The sequence below is a fragment of the Balaenoptera borealis genome (genome assembly GCF_965194805.1).
Source record: "Balaenoptera borealis genome assembly, chromosome: 2".
Classification (NCBI taxonomy): domain Eukaryota; kingdom Metazoa; phylum Chordata; class Mammalia; order Artiodactyla; family Balaenopteridae; genus Balaenoptera; species Balaenoptera borealis.
Genome location: NC_138867.1, coordinates 94,514,993 through 94,539,250, shown reverse-complemented (window position 1 = coordinate 94,539,250; position 24,258 = coordinate 94,514,993). Strand labels below are relative to the sequence as shown.

The 24,258-nt window shown below is 33.9% G+C and overlaps 1 protein-coding gene across 5 annotated transcripts in view; it reads right to left on the bottom strand.

The window, feature by feature from the left end:
- The window catches only part of YTHDC2 (YTH N6-methyladenosine RNA binding protein C2), an 83,391-nt gene that overhangs the window by 4,961 nt on the left and 54,172 nt on the right, over positions 1-24,258 (bottom strand). For 3 of the 5 annotated variants that reach the window (XM_082375160.1, XM_082375158.1, XM_082375161.1), the window contains exons 26-30: positions 20,725-20,902; positions 15,186-15,389; positions 14,243-14,425; positions 12,931-13,018; positions 12,196-12,793 (exon numbers count right to left, since the gene is read on the bottom strand). In XM_082375160.1, coding sequence (XP_082231286.1) covers positions 12,938-13,018; positions 14,243-14,425; positions 15,186-15,389; positions 20,725-20,902 — 646 coding nt within the window. In that variant the 3' untranslated portion in view covers positions 12,196-12,793; positions 12,931-12,937. Of the gene's footprint in view, positions 1-7,705; positions 7,789-12,195; positions 12,794-12,930; positions 13,019-14,242; positions 14,426-15,185; positions 15,390-20,724; positions 20,903-24,258 lie in introns of those variants that run through there. The other 2 variants (XR_014239172.1, XM_082375159.1) reach the window with 2 other exon arrangements.

Below are 24,258 nucleotides of genomic sequence, written 5' to 3'. Positions count from 1 at the left end.
GATGCCTGGTAGTGGGATTGCTGGGTCATATGGTAGTTATATATTTAGTTTTTAAGGAACCTCCATACTGTTCTCCATAGTGGCTGTATCAATTTACATTCCCACCAACAGTGCAAGAGAGTTCCCTTTTCTCCACACCCTCTCCAGCATTTATTGTTTCTAGATTTTTTGATGATGGCCATTCTGACTGGTGTGAGGTGATATCTCATTGTAGTTTTGATTTGCATTTCTCTAATGATTAGTGATGTTGAGCACTCTTTCATGTGTTTGTTGGCAATCTGTATATCTTCTTTGGAGAAATGTCTGTTTAGATCTTCTGCCCATTTTTGGACTCGGTTGTTTGGTTTTTTGATATTGAGCTGCATGAGGTGCTTGTAAATTTTGGAGATTAATCCTTTGTCAGTTGCTTCATTTGCAAATATTTTCTCCCATTCTGAAGGTTCTCTTTTTGTCTTGTTTATGGTTTCCTTTGTTGTGCAAAAGCTTTTAAGTTTCATTAGGTCCCATTTGTTTATTTTTGTTTTTATTTCCATTTCTCTAGGAGGTGGGTCAAAAAGAGTCTTGCTGTGATTTATGTCAGAGAATGTTCTGCCTATGTTTTCCTGTAAGAGTTTTATAGTGTCTGGATTTACATTTAGGTTTTTAATCCATTTTGAGTTTATTTTTGTGTATGGTGTTAGGGAATGTTCTAATTTCATTCTTTGACATGCAGCTGTCCAGTTTTCCCAGCACCACTTATTGAAGAGGCTGTCTTTTCTCCATTGTATATTCTTGCCTCCTTTATCAAAAATAAGGTGACCATATGTGCGTGGGTTTAATTCTGGGCTTTCCATCCTGTTCCATTGATCTATATTTGTTTTTGTGCCAGTACCATACTGTCTTGATTACTGCAGCTTTGTAGTATAGTCTGAAATCAGGGAGCCAGATTCCTCCAGCTCCGTTTTTCTTTCTCAAGACTGCTTTGGCTATTCAGGGTCTTTTGTGTTTCCTTACAAATTGTGAAATTTTTTGTTCTCGTTCTGTGAAAAATGCCATTGGTAGTGTGATAGGGATTGCATTGAATCTGTAGATTGCTTTGGGTAGTAGAGTCATTTTCACAGTGTTGATTCTTCCAGTCCAAGGACATGGTATATCGTCATCTGTTTGTATCATCTTTAATTTCTTTCATCAGTGTTTTATAGTTTTCTGCATACAGGTCTTTTGTCTCCCTAGGTAGGTTTATTCCTAGGTGTTTTATTCTTTTTGTTGCAGTGGTAAATGGGAGTTTTTCCTTCATTTCTCTTTCAGATTTTTCATCATTAGTGTATAGGAATGCAAGAGATTTCTGTGCATTAATTTTATATTCTGCTCCTATACCAAATTCTTGGTTAGCTCTAGTAATTTTCTGGTAGCATCTTTAGGATTCTCTACGTATAGTATCATGTCAGCTGCAAACAGTGACAGCTTTACTTCTTCTTTTCTGATTTGGATTCCTTTTACTTCTTTTTCTTTTCTGATTGCTGTGGCTAAGACTTCCAAAACTATGTTGAATAATAGTGGTGAGAGTGGACAACCTTGTCTTGTTCCTGATCTTAGAGGAAACAGTTTCAGTTTTTCACCCTTGAGAATGATGTTGGCTGTGGGTTTGTCATATATGGCCTTTATTATATTGATGTAAGTTCCCTGTATGCCTACTTTCTGGAGGGTTTTTATCATAATTGGGTGTTGAATTTTGTTGAAAGCTTTTTCTGCATCTATTGAGATGATCATATGGTTTTTCTCCTTTAATTTGTTAATATGGTGTATCACAATGATTGATTTGCATATATTGAAGAATCCTTGCATTCCTGGAATAAACCCCACTTGATCATGGCGTGTGATCCTTTTAATGTGCTGTTGGATTCTGTTTGCTAGTATTTTGTTGAGGATTTTGCATCTATGTTCATCAGTGATATCGGCCTGTAGTTATCTTTCTTTGTGACATCTTTGTCTGGTTTTTGTATCAGGGTGATGGTGGCCTCATAGAATGAGTTTGGGAGTGTTCCTCCCTCTGTTATATTTTGGAAGAGTTTGAGAAGGATAGGTCTTAGCCCTTCTCTAAATGTTTGATAGAATTCACCTGTGAAGCCACCTGATCCTGGGCTTTTGTTTGTTGGAAGATTTTTAATCACAGTCTCAATTTCAGTGCTTGTGATTGGTCTGTTTATATTTTCTATTTCTTCCTGGTTCAGTCTCAGAACGTTGTGCTTTTCTAAGCATTTGTCTGTTTCTTCCAGGTTGTCCATTTTATTGGCATAGAGTTGCTTGTAGTAATCTCTCATGATCCTTTGTATTTCTGCAGGGTCAGTTGTTACTTCTCCTTTTTCATTTCTAATTCTATTGATTTGAGTCTTCTCCCTTTTATTCTTGATGAGTCTGGCTAATGGTTTATCAATTTTGTTTATCTTCTCAAAGAACCATCTTTTAGTTTTACTGATCTTTGCGATTGTTTCCTTCACTTCTTCTTCATTTATTTCTGTTCTGATCTTTATGGTTTCTTTCCTTCTGCTAACTTTGGGGATTTTTGTTCGTCTTTCTCTAATTGCTTTAGGTGTAAGGTTAGGTTGTTTATTTGAGATGTTTCTTGTTTCTTGAGGTAGGATTGTATTGCTATAAACTTCCCTCTTAGAACTGCATTTGCTACATCCCATAGGTTTTGGGGCATCGTGTTTTTATTGTCATTTGTTTCTAGGTATTTTTTGATTTCCTCTTTGATTTCTTCAGTGATCTCTTGGTTATTAAGTAGTGTATTGTTTAGCTTCCATGTGTTTGTATTTTTTACAGATTTTTTCCTGTAATTGATATCTAGTCTCATAGCATTATGGTCAGAAAAGATACTTGATATGATTTTAATTTTCTTAAATTTACCAAGGCTTGATTTGTGACCCAAGATGTGATCTATCCTGGAGAATGTTCCATGAGCACTTGAGAAGAAAGTGTATTCTGTTGTTTTTGGATGGAATGTCCTATACATTACAATTAAGTCCATCTTGTTTAATGTATCATTTAAAGCTTGTGTTTCCTTATTTATTTTCATTTTGGATGATCTGTCCATTGGGAAAAGTGGGTTGTTAAAGTTCCCTACTATGATGGTGTTACTGTTGATTTCCCCTTTTATGGCTGTTAGCATTTGCCTTATGTATTGAGGTGCTCCTATGTTGGCTGCATAAATATTTACAATGGTTGTATCTTCTTCTTAGATTGACCCCTTGATCATTATGTAGTGTCCTTCTTTGTCTCTTGTGATAGTCTTTATTTTAAAGTCTATTTTGTTTGATATGAGAATTGCTACTCCAGTTTTCTTTTGATTTCCATTTGCATGGAATATCTTTTTCCATCCCCTCACTTTCAGTCTGTATGTGTCCCTAGGTCTGAAGTGGGTCTCGTGTAGACAGCAAATATATGGGTCTTGTTTTTGTATCCATTCAGCCAGTCTCTGTCTTTTGGTTGGACCATTTAATCCATTTACATTTAAGATAATTATTGATATGTATATTCCTATTACCATTTTCTTAATTGTTTTGGGTTTGTTATTGTAGGTCTTTTGCTTCTCTTGTGTTTCCTGCCTAGAGAAGTTCCTTTAGCATTTGTTGTAAAGCTGGTTTGTGGGTGGTGAATTCTCTTAGCTTTTGCTTGTCTGTAAAGGTTTTAATTTCTCCATCAAATCTGAATGAGATCCTTGCTGGGTAGAGTAATCTTGGTTGTACATTTTTCCCTTTCATCACTTTAAATATGTCCTGCCACTCCCTTCTGGCTTGCAGAGTTTCTGCTGAAAGATCAGCTGTTAACCTTATGGGGTTCCCTTGTATGTTATTTGTTGTTTTTCCCTTGCTGCTTTTTAATATTTTTTCTTTGTGTTTAATTTTTGATAGTTTGATTAATATGTGTCTTGGCGTGTTTCTCCTTGGATTTATCCTGTATGGGACTCTCTGTGCTTCCTGGACTTGATTGATCATTTCCTTTCCCATATTAGGGAAGTTTCCAACTATAATCTCATCAAATGTTTTCTCAGTCCCTTTCTTTTTCTCTTCTTTTCTGGGACCCCTATTATTCGAATGTTGGTGCGTTTAATGTTGTCCCAGAGGTCTCTGAGACTGTCCTCAATTCTTTTCATTCTTTTTTCTTTATTCTGCTCTGCAGTAGTTATTTCCATCTTATCTTCTAGGTCACTTATCCATTCTTCTGCCTCAGTTATTCTGCTATTAATTCCTTCTAGAGAATTTTTAATTTCATTTATTGTGTTGTTCATCATTGTTTGTTTGTTCTTTAGTTCTTCTAGGTCCTTGTTAAATGTTTCTTGTATTTTCTCCATTCTATTTCCAAGATTTTGTATCTTCTTTATTATCATTACTCTGAATTCTTTTTCCGGTGTACTGCCTATTTCTTCTTCATTTGTTTGGTCTGGTGGGTTTTTACCTTGCTCCTTCATCTGCTGTGTGCTTCTCTGTCTTGTCATATTGCTTAACTTACTGTGTTTGGGGTCTCCTTTTTGCAGGCTGCAGGTTCATAGTTCCTGTTGTTTTTGGTGTCTGCCCCCAGTGGCTTAGGTTGATTCAGTGGGTTGCATAGGCTTCCTGGTGGAGGGGACTAGTGCCTGGGTTCTGGTGGATGAGGCTGGATCTTGTCTTTCTGGTGGGCAGGACCACGTCCAGTGGTGTGTTTTGGGGTGTCTGTGACCTTATTATTTTAGGCAGCCTCTCTGTTAATGGGTGGGGTTGTGTTCTTGTCTTGCTAGTTGTTTGGCATAGGGTGTCCAGCACTGTAGCTTGCTGGTCATTGAGTGGAGCTGGGTTTTAGCATTGAGATGGAGATCTCTGAGAGAGCTTTCACCATTTGGTATTACATGGAGCCGGGAGGTCTTTGGTGGACCAATGTCCTGAACTCAGCTCTCCCACCTCAGAGGCACAGGCCTGACACCCAGCTGAAGCACCAAGACCCTGTCAGTCCCACGGCTTCATTTCTATAGATTAGGGCTTTCCAGCTGGTAGAATTATAGATGTCCCTCAAGATATTCAGTCTTCTTATCCTTTGGGAAGGCCAAGCAAGTAGCTTGATCCTGGGCTCCTCAAATTTGGGCTGGCTTAAAGGCAGGCAGGCTGGAGATGTTGTGCCGCAATGCGTCTCCTCTGGATAGTGGTTCTCCAAGTGTGATCCCCAGACCAGCAGTCTCACTCCCCTGCGCATTTCTGTGCCCTTGTTTTTTTAAAAAAATCAGTTATCCCTAGATGTTGGGTTTACTTCTAGACTCTCTATTATGTTCCATTGATCTACCTGTCTATCCATATGCCAATATCAAGCTGTTTTATGTACTATAGTCTTTTATGAATCTTGAAATCAGGTACTGTGCGTCCTCTAAAGTTGTTCCTTCTCAGAGTTGTTTTGGCTACTCTAGATCCTTTGCAATCCACATGAATTTTGTCAATATCTACAAAAAAGGCTTATGGGATTTTGACTGAGATTTTGTTAAATTAAGAGTCTGAAGAGATCTGACATCTTAACAATACTGAGTCTTCCAACCCATGAACAAGTTTAAGTCGCAATTTGTTTTTTTAAGTCTTCTTTCTCTCAGCAATATTTTGTACTTTTCAGAGTATAAGTTTTTCCACATCTCTTGTCAGTTGTTCCTAGGTATTTGATATTTTTAATGTTACTATAAATGGTATTTCTTTTAATATAGAATTGTATAGAAATACACTTTTTAAAAACTGACCCTGTATCCTGCAACCTCGTTAAACACACTAATTAGTTCTAGTAGCTTTTGGTAGTAGACAGCTAATAATTTTGCCTTCCCCAGAATGCTTATGCTGGTAATATTACTTTGATATCCCTTTAGAGAATCATTTCTCTTCTATTCTTGGTCCATGTGTTTGGGGTGAGTATTTGACACAGATTTGGCCAATTAGCATAGTGATTGGTAAAGAGATAAGCACATGACCAATTGATCCAATGAGAGTCAATCCTGGAGCTTATGAGGAAACTAGTGAGACAACGTTGCTTTTTCTAGCTGGTTTAAAGTAGGACATTACTCATTTCTAATTTAAGTCCATTGTGGTTAGAGAACATACTTTGTATGACCGGAAACATTTTTAAATTTATTGAGATTTCTCAAAAATAGAATTATCATATGATCCAGCAATCCCACTTCTGGATATATTCAAGAGAACTGAAATCAAGATCTCAAAGAGACATGTGCACTCTGTGTTTACTGTAGTATTATTCACAATAGCCAAGATACAGAAACAACCTAAATGTCTATCAACAGATGAATGGATAAAGAAAATGTGGTACATACCTACAATGAAATATTATCTAGCCTTGAAAAGGAAGGAAACCCTGCCAAACACAACACCATGAATGAACCTGGAGAACATTATGCTAAGTAAAATAAACCAGTTACAGGAGGACAAATACTGCATCATTCACTTTATGAGGTATTTAAAGTAGTCAAAATCATAGAGACAGAGAATACAATAATGGTTGCCAGGGACTAGGGGGAGTGGGAAATGGAGATGAATAAGTTCTAGATATCTGCTGTACAACACTGCGCCTATAGTTAACATTATTGTATTGTACACTTAAAAATTTGGTGAGGGTAGACCTCATGTTAAATGCTCTTACCACAAGAAAAAATAAATTAATAAATAAATGTATTGAGATTTGTGTCGTGGTCTATCATGATATTCTGTGTGCACTTGAAAAGAGTGTATATTCTGCTGCTGTTGGGTGGTAAGTTCTATAAATGTTAATTAGGTCAATTTGGTTGATAGTGTTCTTCAAGTCTACTTGCTGAATTTTTGCTTACTTTTTCTATCAACTATTGAGAGAGAGGTATTGAAATCTGACAATATTGTGAACTTATCTTTTCATTTCTATCAACTTTCACTTAAGTACTTTGAAGCTCCTTTAATTAGGTGCCTAAATATTTAGGATGTCAATTGATCCTTTTATTATTACTAACTGCCTGTCTTCATCCCTGCCTTTATAGTCAATGCTCTGAATTCTACTGCCATTCTAGTTTTTTGTTCGTTTGTTTGTTTACTAATAGTAGCATGGTATAACTTCTCCCATTTTTTAAAACTTTTAACCGATTTGTTTTCATATTTAAAGTACATTTCTTGTAGACATCATGTAATTGAGTCTTGATTTTTTTTATCCAGTCTGACAAGCTCTCCCTTTTAACTGGGATTTTTAGATATTAATATGATTATTGTTTTTGTTAGGTTTGAGTCTGTGATCTCATTATTTGTTTTCTATTTATTTTGTTTGTTTCCATTTGTTATTTCCATTTGTTCTTTCTTTTTTCCTCTTTTCTGCCTTCTTTTGAATTTTTACAAGTCTGGCTAGTGAGAACAGATACTACTACTGGCCCTTTATAAGCACCAGTCACTATTCCCTTTAATCCTTTCAGATGGTTCTTTTCCTGACCTCAGGCAGTTTCTGTGCATGCATGACCTGATCGGCACTCTGATGAGTATTCCAGGGAGACCGACAGATCTCTGGGGTTTGCCTGCTATGCAGATCTACCCTCTCTGCTCTTCTGTTCTATGAACTCTAGCTGCTTTGGTTTCCCCACTCTAACCTCTGTCTCTTCAACTCAGAAACCTTCAAGTTCTGCTTCAGTTCCCCTCCCTATGCCACAGCCTGGAAACCCTCTGAGGCAGTAAGCTTGGGCAATTGTAGGACTCACCTTGTTTGTTTCCTATGTCTCAGGGATTACTGTCCTTCACCTGATGTCCAGTGTCTTGAAAACTGCAGCTTCATGTATTTTGTCTTTTTTTTTTAATGTTGTTTCAGGAAAGAAAGTAAATACAGTCCATGTTACTCCCCATCTTGGTTAGAAGCGCAAGTCCTCACTACCCAATTTTTAAAAATTACTCTAAAACACCAATAATCGAGACTTCAGTATTGGTGAAGGACAGATATATAAATCAATGGGACATAAGAGAGAGTCCAGAAATAGAGCCAAAGAAATAGGCAAACTGATTTTTGTCAAAGGTGCAAAGACAATTCAATAAAGGTAAAGTCTTCAACAATGGTGTTGAAACCACTGGACATTCATATGCATTAAAAATAAACCTCAACCTAAATATCACAACTTGTACAAATATTAACCCAAAATGGATCATGAATCTAAATATAAGACATATAACTCCAGAACTTTTAGAAGGAAACATAGGAGAAAATCTTCATGACTAAGGATTAGGCAAAAGACTTCTTAGATATGACACCTAAATCATGATTCATAAAAGAAAAAAAACTGATGTTTTTTTAAAAAAATTTAAAAATACAAAAAGTACTGTTAAGAGAATTAAAAGCTACAGAGAGAGAAAAAAAAATTTTTAATCACATATCTGACAAAGAACTTGTATTCCAAAAACATAATGAAATCCCCAAACTCAACAGTAAGAAAACAAATGATTTAATTTTTAAATGGTCAAAACACTTGGACAGGCACTTCACCAAAGATGGAGGGTGACTGCTAGAGGCTGAATGTTTGTGTGCCCCCAAAATTCTTATGTCGAAATTCTAATGCCCAATGTGATGATATTAGGAATCTTTCTGGGACCTTTGGCAGGTGATTAGGTGATGAGGGCTGAGCCCTTATGAATGAGATTAGTGCCTTTATAATCCCCTTCTACCATGTGAAGACACAGCAAGAAGTCAGCAATCTGCAAGCAGGAAGAGGGCTTGCACCCAAACTCAACCATGTTGGCACCTTGATCTTGGCCTTCCAGCCTCCAGAACTATGAGAAATACATTTTGGTTGTTTACAAGCCAAACAGTTTGTAGTATTTTGTTATAGCAGCCTAAAGAGACTAAGAGAGCACATGAAAAGATGGTCAACATTAATAGCCATTAGAGACATACAACTTAAAACGATGATAAGATACTATCACACACCTAATAGAATGATGAAAATAAAATATACTAGGAACAGTAAGTACTGTCAAGTATGTGGAGCAACCAGGTACTCTAAGACATCGCTGGTAGGAATGCAAAATGGTATAGCCACTCTGGAAAACAGTTTGGCAGTTTCTTATAAAATAAAACATACACTTACCATATGATCCAGCAATCCCAGTCCTAGGTATTTACTCAAGAAATGGAAACATATTTCCACACAAAATACTGTACACAAATGTTTAGCTGTTTTACTTATAATCACACACACACACACACACACACACACAATGGAAAACAATCTAAATATCCTTTGACAAGCAAATGGTTAAAAACAAAATGTGGCACATTCTTTACAATGGAATACTACTCACGATAAAAAAGAAATGAACTTTGATATACACAACTTGGATCACTCTTAAAGGCATTATGATGAGTGAAAGAAACCAGACCCAAAAGGTTACATACTGTATGATTGATTTAAATGATATTCTCAAAAGGAGAAAACTAGAAATGTCAGAGAACAGACCAATGGCTGGCAGGTGTTAAGGGTACATAACTACAAAGGGATAGCATGACGGAGTTTTGGAGGTGAGGGAACTGTATCTTGATTGTGGTGGAAGTTACATAAATCTGTACATGTGTTAAAATTCATAGAGCTATACATCTAAGAAAAATTTGATTTTACTGTTCGTTAATTCTACAAATAAATTTTTTAAAAAACTTACAGTAAACCTAACACTAAATGATGACACAACTAGTTGGCCAAACAGATATTCTGAGAAGAGTAGGCAGAGTGAACAGCTAAAACTAGTCTCTGATGCTAGAAGGTGCCTGGTATATTCAGGGAATAGTGAGGAGGTCAATGTGGCTAAAGTGGAGTGAGCAGAGGAGGAGAGTAGAGTAGAGAAGTTCAGAGATGTAATGGGGGACCAGATCATAAAAGGTGCTTATACCATTATAAGGACTTTGGCTTTGAGCGAAATGGGGAGCCGCTGAAGGGTTTTGAGCAACAGAGAAATATGAACTGATTTAATGTTTTTAAAGGACTACTGACTTCTGTGTTGAAAACAGATTGGTGGCAAGAGGAACAGGAGAAAAGGGAAGACATCTTAGGAATGACGGTGGCTCAGTCCAGAGTAGTTGTGACACATGTGGTGAGAAACAGCTGGAGTCTAGATATATTTTGAAGGTGAAGCCAAGAAAATTTTCTGATGGATTAGTTTGAGAGAAATAAAGGAATCATGGATGCCTCCAAGATTTCTGGCCTGAACAACCAAAAGAATGAAACTGGCATCAATTGAAGATAGGACAGCTTTAAGTGGAATAGATTGTGGGGAAAGAACTGTAGTTCAATTTTGAATATACAGAATTTGACATTTTATTACACAGCCAAGTAGAAGTTCATTTTTGGCTAGAAAGACCATGATGCATCCAGTGGCCTTGGCCATACTGACTGCACTGTGTGGTCCTCTGGGTAGAGAGGAATCATGGAGAATTCAGGAGCACAGTGAGGATCTGTGCTACGGGAAGCTCACTCGAACTGAGAGGTGTGGTCACTTGTGAATTACGTGTCCAGTTTTTCACCCTGGTGTTGATTCAGGGGTGAAGTTCATTTGACTTATTCCTCAACACTTTCTCTATCTCAGGATATAAGATTTTAAATGGTGAAGAATGAGTCTCTGAGGACAAATTCTTAAATGAACATGTCTTTTCTTGAAGTACTCATTTGAGATTATTCTTTCCTTATTGTCTATCTTTGCTGTAATGGGTAGAGTGAAGCTGGGTTGTTCAGTGGATGCAATAATGAAGTACCATAATGCAGTGTCCTGAGAACAGAAGGTGGATGGCTACATATTCTATTAATAAGCAAAGGATTTTATATTAAAAACACATCTTGGGATTTTCCCCATTCCCCTATCGTAATAAGGCAATTTTTTTCAAGGGGGAGGTATTGATATGAGGTCATCACCTTCTATTGCAATTTAGTATTCTTCAAAGTGTATGAAATTCATTAATACCTCAAGGGGTATTGTTGATCGTTGTTACCTTAGTCCTATTATATAGTGTCAGAAATAACAAAATTTAAATGATTTAACAGAATGTCATTTAATAAGTATGTTTAAAGTTCATCTCTTCCAAAAAACAGCATTTTAACTACATTCAAATTGTGTTTATCTTAAATATCAACAAACTCATCATTTACATACAGGGATATATATTAGAAAACAGATGAAAATTAAAACAAGTTCTATTTTTTAGAAGTTCTTACTTCCAAATTAGGACACTGTGAACTGCTAAATATGTACCTAAACAAAATGTATCCATTATCAGAAAACCACAACTTGCTCTAATAGGAAAAGAACTGTAATATGCATGTAGTGGAACATAATTCACATAGGCTCAATTTACAGGTATGTTTCAAAGTATAAAACAAACAAAAATCCAGTACCTACGTATACAGGCAAAAGTCACAGCCGACATTTTAAACTAATGCACCAACATATAATGCTTTCCCAGAGAAAGTAGAAGAGTTCCCAAGATTTTATGTTGACCCATGATTTTTCACTTCTTTGTTCTCAAATATAGAAGCAGAGGACTTAGAGTTTTCTTTTTGTCTTTAAATCAGATTCATGTTGGTTTTTTGTTACATGGCAATGACCCAACTGCATCATGAGAAGTGCTATCAAACCTGGTCTATTTAGAACTCAGTAACCAAGACATTTCTTTGATTTCTCCCTGAACCTCCATTTCCCTTCAGAAAGTGTCTAAGGAAACTTCATAGACAATTGTGGTAAAGAGAGCAAACCAAATAATTCTGAGATGGCAAAGAAATATATGACAGTTGGCACTAACATGGGTTTACAAAAAGTTACTCTCCATTTATTAAACCACAAATGCAAAAAAAGAGAAATCTTACCTGGAAACATAAGTAGAATAAAAAGTACTAGAAAACAAATAGAAGGCATTTAGAATTGTGGTGTTTGGAGGCTTCAGTTTGGAAGACATAGAGAAACCAAGCTACCACTAACTGTTAAGAGCATTTCTTTTCAACTTGTATAACCTGCTTAAATTTTTAACTTGTCTAAATCAAGTTTCTCTAGCCAAAACAAAGAGATCATAATCACTGTTTTTATATCAGAGATGTGTGACGATTGTAATGTAGGAGAAAGGAAGGTTTAGGACACATCAGGTTAAAAGAGGTAGCACCAGGAATAAAACTAAGCACTTAATCTGATCTGATCAAAGTCAGGGAAGAATTCTGCCTTTCTTCAGTTTTTACTGCATTTCATAGTTGCAGAAAAAGAACATTCTTTCTTTTTTTTTTTTTCTTTAATGTGCCTCAGGTTAAAAATGGCACAATGAATAGTCTTTAATCAGCACACCCTATTTTTAAAAGGGACATTTTTAGATTTTGGTCATTTGCTTTCCTTGCTTGTTTTTTAATGATAAATCTTTAGAGTTGACTCTTCTAAAATGTTGCTCAGATGGACAGATATAGTCAGACCTTTCTTAAAAGTAAACAATTTACTCTGCATTAAAAAAAAATCACCAATAAGAGTTCTAAGTCAGTGTTTCAAACAAATGAAATGTTTAACTTCAAATTAAGTATGTTTAACTGCTATTGTGTTAAATAATGAAACTACTCTATTTCATTCAATTATAAACATATTAATAAACATATAATCATTCCCTATGATCACTATAAAAATTAAATTATCCTTTTCTCTTTTATATGAAGATGGTGGTTCTAAAGCAACACTTTCAACCAGAAAAGCCCATTCAGAATAACACACAACCCCATCTCAGTTTTTGGAAGTCAGTGCATTCAGTGGTTATAAGTAGGCATGATGTTCTTCTGAAGCTAAGAAGTCTGGAAGGGTTAAAAAAAAAAAAAAAAAAAAAGAAGAAGAGGAAGAAAAAGAAGAAAAAAAGAAAAGATAAATAATCTGAAAGATATCCTTAACGATCACAAATACTGCCAGTACTCAAAGTCAAGTATGGTATTACCTGAATGTCAATCAGTTGTGGTTTTTTCTCCCAATGAAAGGCGTTCCCATAACTGGAGCAACTGTTCACCAACCTGAGGTTCTAGTTCCTAGATAAACCAAAAGTCAGAATAAACATAAAAAGGACTAGACTTAATTTTTTATCATCAAAACCTATACTGATAAAAATGTAAGAAAATCAACTCAAATTCCATGTTTCTACAAGAACATGCTAAAATCCTATGTTCTGCATTGCTCTAATTCTTTTCGTTAAGATTCAGAGTTGACTTCCAGATTTCCAAGATTGTAGTTAACCTGCAAATATTGCAACTATCTGTGACAAAATGGTGAGAAATTTCCAGGGAGTTCTTCTGCAATTTTTTCTATCTGGAAATAATGAATTTTGTTTTCATGGAGATTTAGCAAAAGCACTCAGCTTAAACTTCCAAAGGTTTATGGTGAAACTTAGCATATTAGATGTTTGGGGTATTTTTCTCAAGAAACTATCTTGGATGACTCTAAGGAATGTGATTTATTTCAAAATCATTATTATAGAATAAAAATGAAAATATTTTTATATAATTGAAAAGAACATTTATAGTCCCCTTGTGACATCATGTGCACTTAAAAAGAACCTTAACACTTTTCATATGGTGATTTGAACTGAGTCACACTTGTTCAAATAAAGTATTAGTTGTGACCTTAGGCAAGACTAGATAGATTCTCTGAATCTATTTTCTCCTATAAAATATTTGGCTAATAACTCATTTTAGGCCTAAGAATTGAACTACCTCATATAAAGAAGCTAGCACAGCAGTCAATATATCAATATATGTTAATTCTCATCACCTTAACTAGTTTAAAATACATATCAGCAGCATCATGAAGGCAAAGCAAAGCATAATAGAAATAAAACAAGCCACAAAAATATAAAAAGGTTATCATTTATGTTATATCATTAGTTAAAGCCATAAAGAACTTAGATACTGTTGTTATCCTTAGACTTTAGTGAAATTACTTCAGAATTACACTAGGTTTTGATCATATCTTTAGTTAAACAGGAACCTCCAAGAATTGACTTATGAAAGATTTTATATATGCAATGACAGGGAGAAGTCAAATTTACAAAATGTTAAAAAAAACAATGAGCTGTCAGGCACATTTGAAAGTAGGCTTTTAACTAGCTCTTTTACAAATCTGAACCATTATCTCCCCATGTGCACATAGAATATACAATTTGTATTCTTGCATTTGCTCCTCAAACAAACCACTGAATAACAGCCAAACAAAACAAAAAGAAGAGTGGAAGAAAAATATTAAATGCCATTGTATACCTGCCCATCTCTGCTTATCTGGACTTTCTTGTTGTCATTCCAAGGATTGAGTAAATGGTGTGCAAACTGAAAGGGAAGACTTTCTTTTCGTATCCACTCCACCTTAAACACTCCTCCTAGTCCAGCTGAACCCCAGTCCTGACTCTTCTCCCTTCCTATCTCAGAAGACATTCTAGAAAATCCCTGTGGGTAAAATGAGGGGAAACAGTGAAGGTGAGGATAACATTAAGACTCGGAATTCAATTTATCTGAGAAACTCTGAGTTGTTTTTTTTTTTTATTTTAAGGTAAAAATGTAATATAAAAATAATAGATATATAACAAAAATCCAGAAAGCCACTCATTGTTTTTTATAAAAAGATGAATTAGCAAATTTTAGAGGAAAGACCAATTCCAGCCTTCTAATATAATTTCAAATACAGATATTTTCTAAATAATATATCATAGTTCTAAACCCACATTTATTCCATTATAAATGGATACAATCTAACTTCTAGGTTTTTAGTTCCAAAAATGATAATAATATCAAATAATAAATTCATTATTTTATAAATTCAGATATACGTCAAGTAAAGATGGGTTAAGAAACACACTCAGTTTCCTGACAGTCAAAACTAACCTCTTTGGCCTATTTAAAATAAACATTTTATCAAAAAGTCACGTTTCTCATTACTTTTAATCCACCTGAGAAATAGTAAATCTAAAGTTGTCTCAGAAGGAAAAATTGTTTATCTGGAAAGGCTCTGGTAAAACAAGGCAAAAGCAAAGGGATCCCTATACATCATTCCTTTGAAGAGGTGCAATATATTCCTCATCCTCCCTCAAGCACAATGCATTCTTGCATTCCAATGCAATAAAAAGCCAGCTTCTTTATAACCTCCATGATTTAAATGATCTAATCTGCAGACAGAACAATGCCCTTTTACTGCTTCAGGATGGCTCACCTGGAAATGTCCAGATCCTTGAACAGAAAATACCAAGTAAACCATGCTGCTTTCCCAAAAGGCTCGGTTTAGCTTCTGCTCATTACTAGGGGTTGTAGACCAGATACCCTTCTGTTGAGAAATTTCAAGGTTTCTCAGATTGCTACTCTTCATTATGAAGTATCGAATAGGCATGTTTGGTCTTGGTGAAGGAGATTTTGAGCCCTAAAAAAGAAAGTATAAATTCTTGAAAGGTAATTTGACCTTTCAAAATCAATAGACTCCATTAAACATCTTCATAAATATATAAACCAAAATATTTTACCAAATAGTCAACAAATGCAAATAGCTCTATCATGCCTGAAAACCTACACAAGGCTCAATCAAAATGAGGTTAAAGAGCCGAAACCAAGTACTCATTTTCAGAGTATTCAAAATCCCTTATCAGGAAAGGATCCTGGTTTGCCAACTTTGATTTACAGTCCAAATGTACTTTCAGAAAATATTTTAATAAACTTGCAAAGTCTGAAAACAAAACAAAAATTGCTCCAGCTTACTGCCTGGATACAGTTTCCAGGCGACAATGCAGGAAGTGAAACACAAACAGAATCCAATGGTCTCACTGAATTGCAGACATAGACCTTAGAGTTTAGAGGCCAAGGTAACTAGATTTTCCATGGCAGTGTACTATATAGAAGGGAGCTTCATAGGAAGAGAACTCCTGGGGAACTGCAGAAGGGGTTCCCACAAGTTTTTGGCTAAGTAGTGACCTGCACTTAGGTAAGAAAAAATGACCTGAGGCCAGGAAAGATCCAAAGGAAAATAGTTCTTAGAGCTCACACATGGTTGGGAATATTTCATCTTATTCCAGACAGAAGAGAAAGAACTTGTAATACATAGTGCATTAGCCCACAGAAGGATCATACCTTAGTACTGGAACTAAATTAGTACCAGAATAAAAACTGCCCTGGATCCACCCTAACACTGCTTAAAAGCAAATCCCGAAAGGATTACACTGATTGCAACTAACTTAACTGTGTATCAGAAAAATGTCTAACACTATTTAAAGAAATACAACAAAAATCTAGCAGCCAAACAAAATTTTAAGGAATGCAAACAACAGGAGAATATGACACACAACCAGAAAAAAATTAATCAGCAGGAACAGAGTGAGATCTGACAGATGATGAAATTAGGAGATAAGAATTTAAAGCAGTTATCCTAAATCTATGTGCTATGTTCAAGAAGGTGGAGGAAACATAAATGTGATGAGTGGGGAAATAGAAGGTATTTTTTTAAAGACCCAAAGGAAGTTCTGGAGATGAAAATATAATATTTGAAGTAAAAATACACTAAAAAGAATGCACATAAGATTAGACACTACAAATTAAAAAATCAGTGAATTTAAAGATGTAGCAATAGAAATGATCTCAAATGAAGCAAAGAGACAAAAACAACTGAAAAAAATGAAGAGAATATCAGTGACCCGTGGAACAATATCAAGTAGTCTTACGTTTGTATATCTAGAGTTCCAGAGAAGAAGGGGGAGAGGTGAGATATAAAAAATATATGAAAAATAATGGTGTTAAATTTCCCAAAATTGATGGAAACTATAAATATACAGATTAAAGAAGAAATATAAAGAGAACCAGACCGAATCATATCAAAATCAAATTGCTGAAAACCAGTGAGAAAAAGAAAATCTTAAAAGCAGCTAGGGAAAAAAAGACAAATTATGTATGGAGAAAGAAAGATAAGAATGATAGTAGACATCCCATGAGAAACTATGTAAACAAAAGCTAGAAGAATTCATTTCCTGCAGATCTGTACTTAAGGAAATGTTAAAAGAAGGTTTTCAGCCAGAAGAATATGATCCAAGACAGAAATTCGTGTCAGCACAAAAGAATAAAAAGCACAGGAAACTGTAAATATTGAGTAAATATAAAGGACATTTTCCTGACTTTTGATAAAAAGATAATTGACTATGTAAGTAAAAAACAATACATTGTGGCATTTATAACATATGTTGAAAAAAAAATGTATGAAACCAATAACATAAGGATTGAAGGGTAAAATAAAAGTACACTGTTGCAAGGTTCTCAAACTGTAACTGAAAGGGCATAATACTGATTCAAGATACATTAGGGTAAGGTAAAAATGACTAACTAGTGAATTCTATCAAACATTTAAGGAAGAAATAATACCAAATCTATACATCTCTTCCAAAAAATTGAAGTGGAAGGAACACTTCCCAACTAATCTTTAAGAGGACAGCATTACTCTGAAACCAAAACCATCCAAAGATAACACAAGAAAAGATAACCAGAGAATAATATCCTGCATAAACAAAGATCCCTCATTTAACAAAATTTTTGATTGAACAAAAACAAATCTAGCAATATTTTAAAAGGATAATACATTATGACCAAGAGAGGTATAAACATTAGAAAATCAATCAATGAAATCCATTATATTAACAGACCAAAAAAAAAAAAGAATTGTGTTATCATTTCAATAGATGTAAAAAAAAAAGAGCACTGAGTATAATTCAATGCTTATTCCTAACAAACCTTCTTAGCAAACTAGATCCAAAAGAAAACATCCCACTAAATGGTGAAAGACTTAAGGCTTACCTTCTAAGGTCAAGACAAAGAGGAGGGCTCTCAACATCTTTATTAAATATTTTATTGGAGGTTCTAGCCATAGATATAAGGCAAGAAAAGAAATAAACGGCGTTCACTTTGGAAAGGAAAAAAGTAAAACTACCTTTATTAACAGCATGATTGTCCATGTAGAAAATCCTGAGAAATCTACATAAAAAGCTAATAGAATTAATAAGTGAAGTAAGGTCATAGGATATAGGATAAATATACAAAAATCAAATGTATTTCTATATGCTACCAATGAACTGAAACTTAAAATTTTAAAAAAACAACAGCATCAAAAAGATAAAATATTTAGGAGTAACTGTAACAAAAAAACTGTAATATATGAACTCTGAAATTTACAAAACACTGTTGAGAGAAATTAAAGAATATCTAAATAAATGCAGATATGCTTATGGATTGGAAGACTAAAAATTGCTAATTGTAGATTTTCAAGTTGACCTATAGATTTAATGCAATTCCACTCAAAATACCAAAAAAATTTTCTGTAGAAATTGACAAGCTTCTTCTAAGTTTATACAAAAGCACAAAGATTGTAGAAGAGCCAAAACAATTTTGCAAAAGAAGAACAAAGTCAGAGAAAAATCATTAACTGATTTCAAGACTTACTATGAAGCTATTACATAATCAAGTCACTGTAGCACTGGCAAAGGAGAAGTATGCAGATCAATGAAATAGAATAGAGTCCAATAAGTAGAAAACATATTTATGGTCAATTGATTCTTGACAAAGGTGCCAAGGTAATTCAATGAAACAAAGATCTTTTCAACAGATGGTTCTGGAACAACTGTATAGGCAAACACCAAAAAATTATCGTTCACCCACCCATATAATAAACAAAAATTAACTTGAAATTAATTAATTCAAGGTATATGAAATAGATCATATACCTATCAATACATGTAAAAGTTCCAACTGTAAAATCTCTAGAAGAAAGCACAGGAGAAAATCTTGGGTTAGGCAAGGACTTCTTAGGACACCAAAAATATGAACCCTAATACAAAAAACAGATGAAACCAAAATAGAAAAAAATAGATTAAATGGATTTCCATCAATATTTGTTCTTTAAAAGACAACTGAATCACTTTGCTGTACACCTGAAACTGATACAATATTGTAAATCAACTATACTCCAACATATAATAAAAATTAAATTAAAAATATAAAAAATAAAATAAAGTAAATAAGCAACAAGGATACATTGTACAGCACAGGGAAATACAGCCATTATTTTGTAACAACTTTAAGTGGAGTATGATCTATAAAAATATTGAATCACTATGTTGTACACCTAAAACTAATATACTATTGTAAATCAAGCATACCTCAATAAAAAATAAAAAAACACTCATAAATAAATAAATAAAGTGATGGGTTTCAAAACATAAAATTAAGACTTGTATCCAGAATACTAAGAAACTCTTACAAGTAAATAAAAAAAGACAACCAATAAACAATGTAAAGAGGTTAACAAAATATGAACAGATATTTCACCAAAGAAGATTCAGAAATGGCAAAAAAGCACATGAAATTATGCTCAACATCCTTAGTCATTGGGGAAATGCAAATTAAAACTACAGTGGAGTATCACTATATACCCACGAGAATGGCTAAAATTAAGAGACTAGTAATGTTAAGTATTGTTAAGAATACTGAACAAATGGAATTCTCATAGATTATTGAAGGGAATAGAAAATAGTACAGATATTTTGGGAAACAGTTGAGTAGTTTCTTGTAAAGTTACACTTACCATACAACCCAACAAACCTACTCCTGGGTATGTACCCAAGATTAGAAAACATATCTATACATAAAGATTTGTACCTGAATATTATTCATAATAGTCAAAAAGTAGAAATGATCCAAATGTCCATCAATGGTAAACAGATAAACATACTGTGGTATATCCATACAATGGAATACTACTCAGCAATAAAAAGTAATAAACTAATAATACACTCAATAATATAGATGAATTTCAAAAGTGAAATGGCCGGTAATAAAGATCTATATACATTCCATTACAGGAAGTTCCAAAAAAAAAAACTCTCAGAACAAAGAGCAGTTTAGTGGTTGCCAGAATCTAGGGGTGATGGGCATGTTCTCTACATGACTATAGTACAGTTATATGATTGTATACATTTGTCAAAATTCACTCAATTGTACAGTTTAAATTGGTGAATTTTATTGTGTAAATTATGCCTTAATAAAGGCACTTTAAAATTAAAAACAAAAAACAAAAAAATCTTAAAACCTAAGAATGCAAATCTTTAAAAACATTTCTTTTCCTCTTATTTAACAAGAGTATTTCAGCAGACATTTTCACCAGAACCACATCATATAGCTAACGAACACTAATCAAATACTCAGGTACTAACAATGCAGGAAAGTAAAAGTAAACATATTCTAAACATTTGAAATCATTCGTATTACAAATTTTTTAAAAGATACATAGTTTTCAATTCTTTATCAACATTTCCTATCTTCCTAACCCCATCCAGTCTTGTATTTTTTAATATAACCATTGAATTGGAGAGATTAAGAATTGAAAGAAACTACTGTTCTTAATTCTGAAGGTATAAACCAAAATTAATTTAAGAAAATCTTCTTGTCATTTGTTTTTAACAAAAAAAGGTTCTAAAGATACAGAAAGGAAATCATGAACTGCCTAGCTACATGCCATCAGTGAATGACCTATTAGGTTTAAAACACCCCAAGATGATAATAACCCAAAATACTTGGCAAGCAGGAAAAAACTAAAAAATTTACTCAGTTTGTCAGCTTCTATTTATATCTAGAACAGAGGCCATGATTAATAACTTAAAAACAGAATTATTTTATAATTTTGTTTAAATATGTAACATCAGATTTGCTACAAATCCTTGATACTCTACCTTTCCTGAGGATGGAGGAGAAGGACTAGCACAAGGACTTGGATAACTATTGCTGTCTGTAGATTTCACAGAAGACTGATCTGACCTGTCATCAGTGCTTCGTTTAGGATGTAAAATTCCTCTATCTTTGTACTTCTGAGGTGGGTGCAGTGCTGGAGATGGAGATTCCATCAATACTCTTGAGTGAAAATGAGGAAGCAAAGATCAGTTATACATAAGTTCATAATACAAAGCAGAGTCCATTTCAAACCAAAGTTCCAATGACACTTTGATTTATGGAATAGTATTTAAAAAGGCAATTTCATTCTTCAATTACATTTAGATGAAGGAGTTGTACTATTACGATATACTTACAAAAACAACATTTAAAACAATACAAAAATACATTTAAAACAACCTACAAAAATCTTTAACTTAATATTAAATACCCAAGTATTATTCCCTTACAAAACTCCTAATCTCTTTTAATGTCAGTCTAGGAGAAGTCCTTAACAATTACAATGTCTTATATTGACATTTAATGTCTTTTAACATTATAAAATTAATTAAATATATCTGGCCTTTACTAGAATATCACCGACTCCACTTCCGTTCCACTTTCATATATTATCGTAAAGCCAAATACAATAGATTTCAAAAGCATACTAAAAATTACAGTATGGTAAAGTGGAAATAAGACTGGACTAGAGTCAGAAGATTTTTAGGACAGTACTAAATTTACAACTAACGAGGCAGGTGATCCTGGGCAAGTCTTAATTTATCTGAGCTTTAATTTCCTTAACTGTTAGATAAAGGGATTAAACTAGATAAATGCTAAGATTCTTCTGTTTTAAAATTCTATCAATAAATGCAGCAAAAACGGCAGTCAGGAATTTTATAATTTTTTAAAAAGTATACATCTTAGTGGAACAACCAGACATTAAAAAAAAAAGACATTAAGTGCTTCCTAAAGTAGTGCAATATAAAGTTCATAGCACTACCTATAAAATATTCTTGCCAAAACACTGGATCTAATCAAGCCCTGAGAGCTAACCACCAGTTTCCATGAAATACATAGGGTATAGCAATAAAAAGAGACAAATACAGAATGTGGTACATCTAATACCACTGACCTCGTTCCCTAAAAAAAGTCAACAGAGGAACTAACTGCTCTAGATCACAAGAGATTCAAGAAACAAGACACGCTAATACAATGCATGAGTCCTCCCTAGATGTTGTTTCAAATAAATCTATAGTTTGAGAATTGGGGAAATGATTATTTTATTGGGACTGATAATTGGATTTTGATTATGTAGGAAAAATGCCTCTATTTTTAAGAGATGCATATTTAAATACGGAAGGGTAAAATGACATGATGTGTGAGACTGATTTTTTAAATATGTAAACAGAAAAAGGAAGCAAGAAAAAAATAATTGGGGTAGATAAAGCAAATAGGTGAAAATCTTGGTAAACTACTGAATCTGAAATATGGAATTCACCATGACATATTTACTTTGCTATGTTTAGCAATATTTATAATAAATAAACAAAACAAAAAAGGCCAAGTCATCAATAGTACATAAACTTCCACTGAGTCTTGCAATTATAATTATTCTGCCTTCAAAACAAGTTAAAATAGCTTATCCCCACAATTTGCTTCTTTCAGTTAAGTATCTTAGATCCAACACTATTTCGTTCACAAATAAATAAAATAGCTAAAGCCTAAAAATATTAACAAAAATATATAATGAATAAACATCTGAATAATTAATAACAACTTGATAAATGTAAAAAACCAACTTTTCAGGGTTTTTTTCCTCTCGTGAATTGACGTTCAATGAATTATCAAGTTACACCTCTAAAATTCCATCATTCTTTCCCTGGTACTTTATTTACCTGAAAATTAGGTAACAGAACTTAACTGAGTATTATTAAAACCTTATTAAAATAAAAATGATGTTTTCAATAGAACTAAATGTCTACTTTTGTGGTTTTCAATTTGATCTTTGACTCTGTGCTCTATTCTAAGCTTTTCTCTCATACTTGGCTTCCCTCCCAAGATTTCATGCACGTAGAAACAAAGCATTCGTGTAAACCCTTCCAACCTAAATTTTTATTTAAGAGGGACAAAGAGTTCTGATAACTCATTTATATCTCATTTTTCTTATAGAAAAGATATGTTTATCCTCTGTAAATGAGCAAGTCATTATTTAGAAAATGACAATAAAAAAATTGGTTTAATTTTAAGTTGTGATGAGGGCAACTTCTATTTTTAAATAGCTTCTTAAACTTTTAAAAAATAGTTTCAATAAAATGCTTTTATTAAAAGAAATTATCTAATCTATATCTTGCCACGTTAGCGTGAAAACTCTAACTATAAATCCCTTTTCTCCAAGAAGTAATCCTAGAAAGATTATGACTTCTCCATTCAAAAATAAATCTTCCTAAGAGTCCTCATTCTATTCCTCACCAAGCTACATCAATTCCAGGCCTTATCTATTAATGCTACCACAAGTCTAAAAGGAGATGAAATTCTGTATCTCATTGTTCAACAGACAAGAGAATGAAGAATGCAAGGCTACAACTTGTAAGGAAAGGAAAATGGTAGACACTGGTATCACAGGTGGAAAAATGAATTTATAAGATAATCAGTTTCTGGGCTTCCCTGGTGGCGCAGTGGTTGAGAATCTGCCTGCTAATGCAGGGGACACGGGTTCGAGCCCTGGTCTGGGAAGATCCCACATGCCACGGAGCAGCTGGGCCCGTGAGCCACAACTACTGAGCCTGCGCGTCTGGAGCCTGTGCCCCGCGACGGGAGGGGCCGCGATAGTGAAAGGCCCGCGCACCGCGATGAAGAGCGGTCCCTGCACCGCGATGAAGAGTGGCCCCCACTTGCCTCAACTAGAGAAAGCCCTCGCATGAACCGAAGACCCAACACAGCCAAAAATAAAATAAAATAAATAAATAAAGTAGCTATAAAAAAAAAAAAAAAAGAAAAGTGCTTTAAAAAAAAAAAAAAAAAAAAAAAAAAAGATAATCAGTTTCTAAAGCATAACTAATATTACACTTTATAATTCTGATTTTCTTCTTCTGTATTTCCAAATTTTATTAAATGAGTATGTATTACTTTTATAAAGAAAAAAACGAAGGTTTTTTTCCCTAAAAATGTATGTGTGTAGTATGTGTGTATGTATATAGACACATATGTGTGCAAAAAGTCTCTGTGAATATAACAGGTTTTTTACAGATTAGTCTATAAATAACTCTACCACATAATTTCTATGCAAATGTATTCACACATTCTAAACAATCATTGTTCAAGTAAACATTTAGAACAATCTTTTTAAAAAGTGAGGCGTGTCTAAGTAGAAAATGTGTTTTTTACTATTTTCCTTTCACTTGGCAGTGTCTACATCAGAGAAAAAGGTTCAGGGACGCATATTATGAGAAGGTTTTCTAAGCAACTGGTTGAATTATTCCTAAAATGCAATATATGAAGAACTTGGAAACCACCATGTATTATTCCTTTTTAACTGAAGTATTAACTGATAACAT